Raw genomic sequence first — 1,926 nt, 5'->3', positions numbered from 1 at the left:
GTCACAGCGATAAATGCATACTCTCCGTTGTTCAAATTCAATTGGTGAACAGCATACATAAATTTAATGATGTCATCACCATAGGCACATAAGATAAACACTGAAACGAGATATGAATGGTCATACAGTGGTTTGAATTTGCTATACTGGATGATAGAGTTTCTCTTAGCTACTTTTATCCTGTGCTGTCTACATCACCGTTAAAAGCTTACTGATCACAGAAGTGATATACTTGTTCATATATAACACGTATATCAATTCCGCCTATTTATATATTACTGACATTTTGGGATTATCAACTCAGTTGCCCGGAGACACGTTAGTTGGTTTTCTACAAAGGACTTGAACACGACAGCAATATAGCACTGCTTTAAGATACAACAACAACTACGTTTAAAAATAATGTTCATAGATATTGATATCAAATTCTTCCCAAAAAAAGAAAAATGAAAATACCTCGGGCTCTTCTCGATTCTAATAAAAGCTTTTCATTAAAATCATAACTAACATTTTTCCTCATAACCCATTTCCGAACAGTAATATTAATATCTTCAAAAAATTCCTAAAATGAACAATTTTGATAGTGGGGAGCTAAACGTGAAATTAAGAGAGGGGAGTTATAACGATATTAGGCCATACATTTTACTGACAGGAGCTCATCTCAAGTGTTTCTGATGTAAAATTCCGGTTTTGGATATAGGCATTAATGGACTACCATCCAAAGAGAATCATCATGATCATAACGAGTTTTGGAAGAATGAAGACGATCAAGTGACTCACAACACACTACTAAGGGTCGAGTTTCACCGCCAGATCAGAAGGTTTCTGAACTACCAAACCATCCAATTGATCCAAAGCCTACTACCAACAACTATCGAGTCTGTGATATCAGCTCTTGTTGGATGCGGATGTAAACTTGTCATCTACCGACCAGCTTATAGGCGTTAGCTATCCAATCAAGGCAATATGTCACGATAAACACGAGCAAACGCTTATACAGACAAACTGACCGACTGCTTCCAACTGCCAACAGATAGATGGTGACATGTTCCGACGGGTCAGTTCGAAGTCATCTAAGCGACCTAACTGAGCAACAACCCATGTACTGAACAAAGCTACATGAAATTGAATTATTTTATATTTTAAAGCGATTGAAATTTCGGTTACGATAATAGGTGTTCCTGTTCCTGCAAAAAAACTTAAAATTCTATTTGACTTCGATTAACATGTATTACCTCAAATGATGATACTGCCTCCAGCCAAACATCCTGTCTCCCACTAACAAAGGTAATTCTGGTCCAACCAAAATGTTGAACAATGAGTCTGATAAAATTTGACATGTCTTTGAAAGTACCGGTCGTTCTCATGAAGGTAGGATACAGCTCTCGGTCTAGGAGCTCGTCGCTCTCACACCCATACGTTATAAATGGTATTTTGTATCTGCCTGCTAGCAAACCTACCGAAGTACATACATCATCACAGTAAGGTCCTGAAAATCAAACAGCTAGATAAATATATATAAAGATCATCAGCTATATGGATTCTACAAGAGGGAATGCCGAGTTGACAACCCCAATTTCAGGATGGCATCAATTGGATAACTGAGCATGGCAACTGTCGGAAAGACGTCTTGAAACCATACCTTCCTTATTACATGACGGTCCGAATATTGAACCAGAAAATAACAAAATGACCAGTAATTCGGCAAATGTATCAATTATCTCGGCATCATCAAATAAAACAAACGACTAGCAACGAGACTGTAGAAGCGTCGATAACAATTTGGCATGTTACCGATTGATACACGTCGATATGTTATGGGGTGCTGACATCATTGAATAGTATTGTGCAAGACGTCGCCCATTTTTTCCTTTTTGAGAAGATGACAAAATAAGAGAGCATGTCATCCAACTTTAGACTTACCTA

At 37.6% G+C, this 1,926-nt stretch overlaps 1 protein-coding gene across 1 annotated transcript in view; it reads right to left on the bottom strand.

Moving 5' to 3' along the window:
* The window catches only part of LOTGIDRAFT_167976 (hypothetical protein), a gene marked incomplete at both ends in the record, with an annotated part of 14,198 nt that overhangs the window by 1,656 nt on the left and 10,616 nt on the right, over positions 1-1,926 (bottom strand). The window contains one exon of the mRNA XM_009065858.1: positions 1,236-1,489. Coding sequence (XP_009064106.1) covers positions 1,236-1,489 — 254 coding nt within the window. The remainder of the gene's footprint in view (positions 1-1,235; positions 1,490-1,926) is intronic.

This window comes from Lottia gigantea (assembly GCF_000327385.1).
Source record: "Lottia gigantea unplaced genomic scaffold LOTGIsca_71, whole genome shotgun sequence".
NCBI classification, from domain to species: Eukaryota; Metazoa; Mollusca; class Gastropoda; family Lottiidae; genus Lottia; species Lottia gigantea.
The sequence above is the reverse complement of the archived record's forward strand: the minus strand, read 5'-3'. Positions and strand labels throughout refer to the sequence as shown.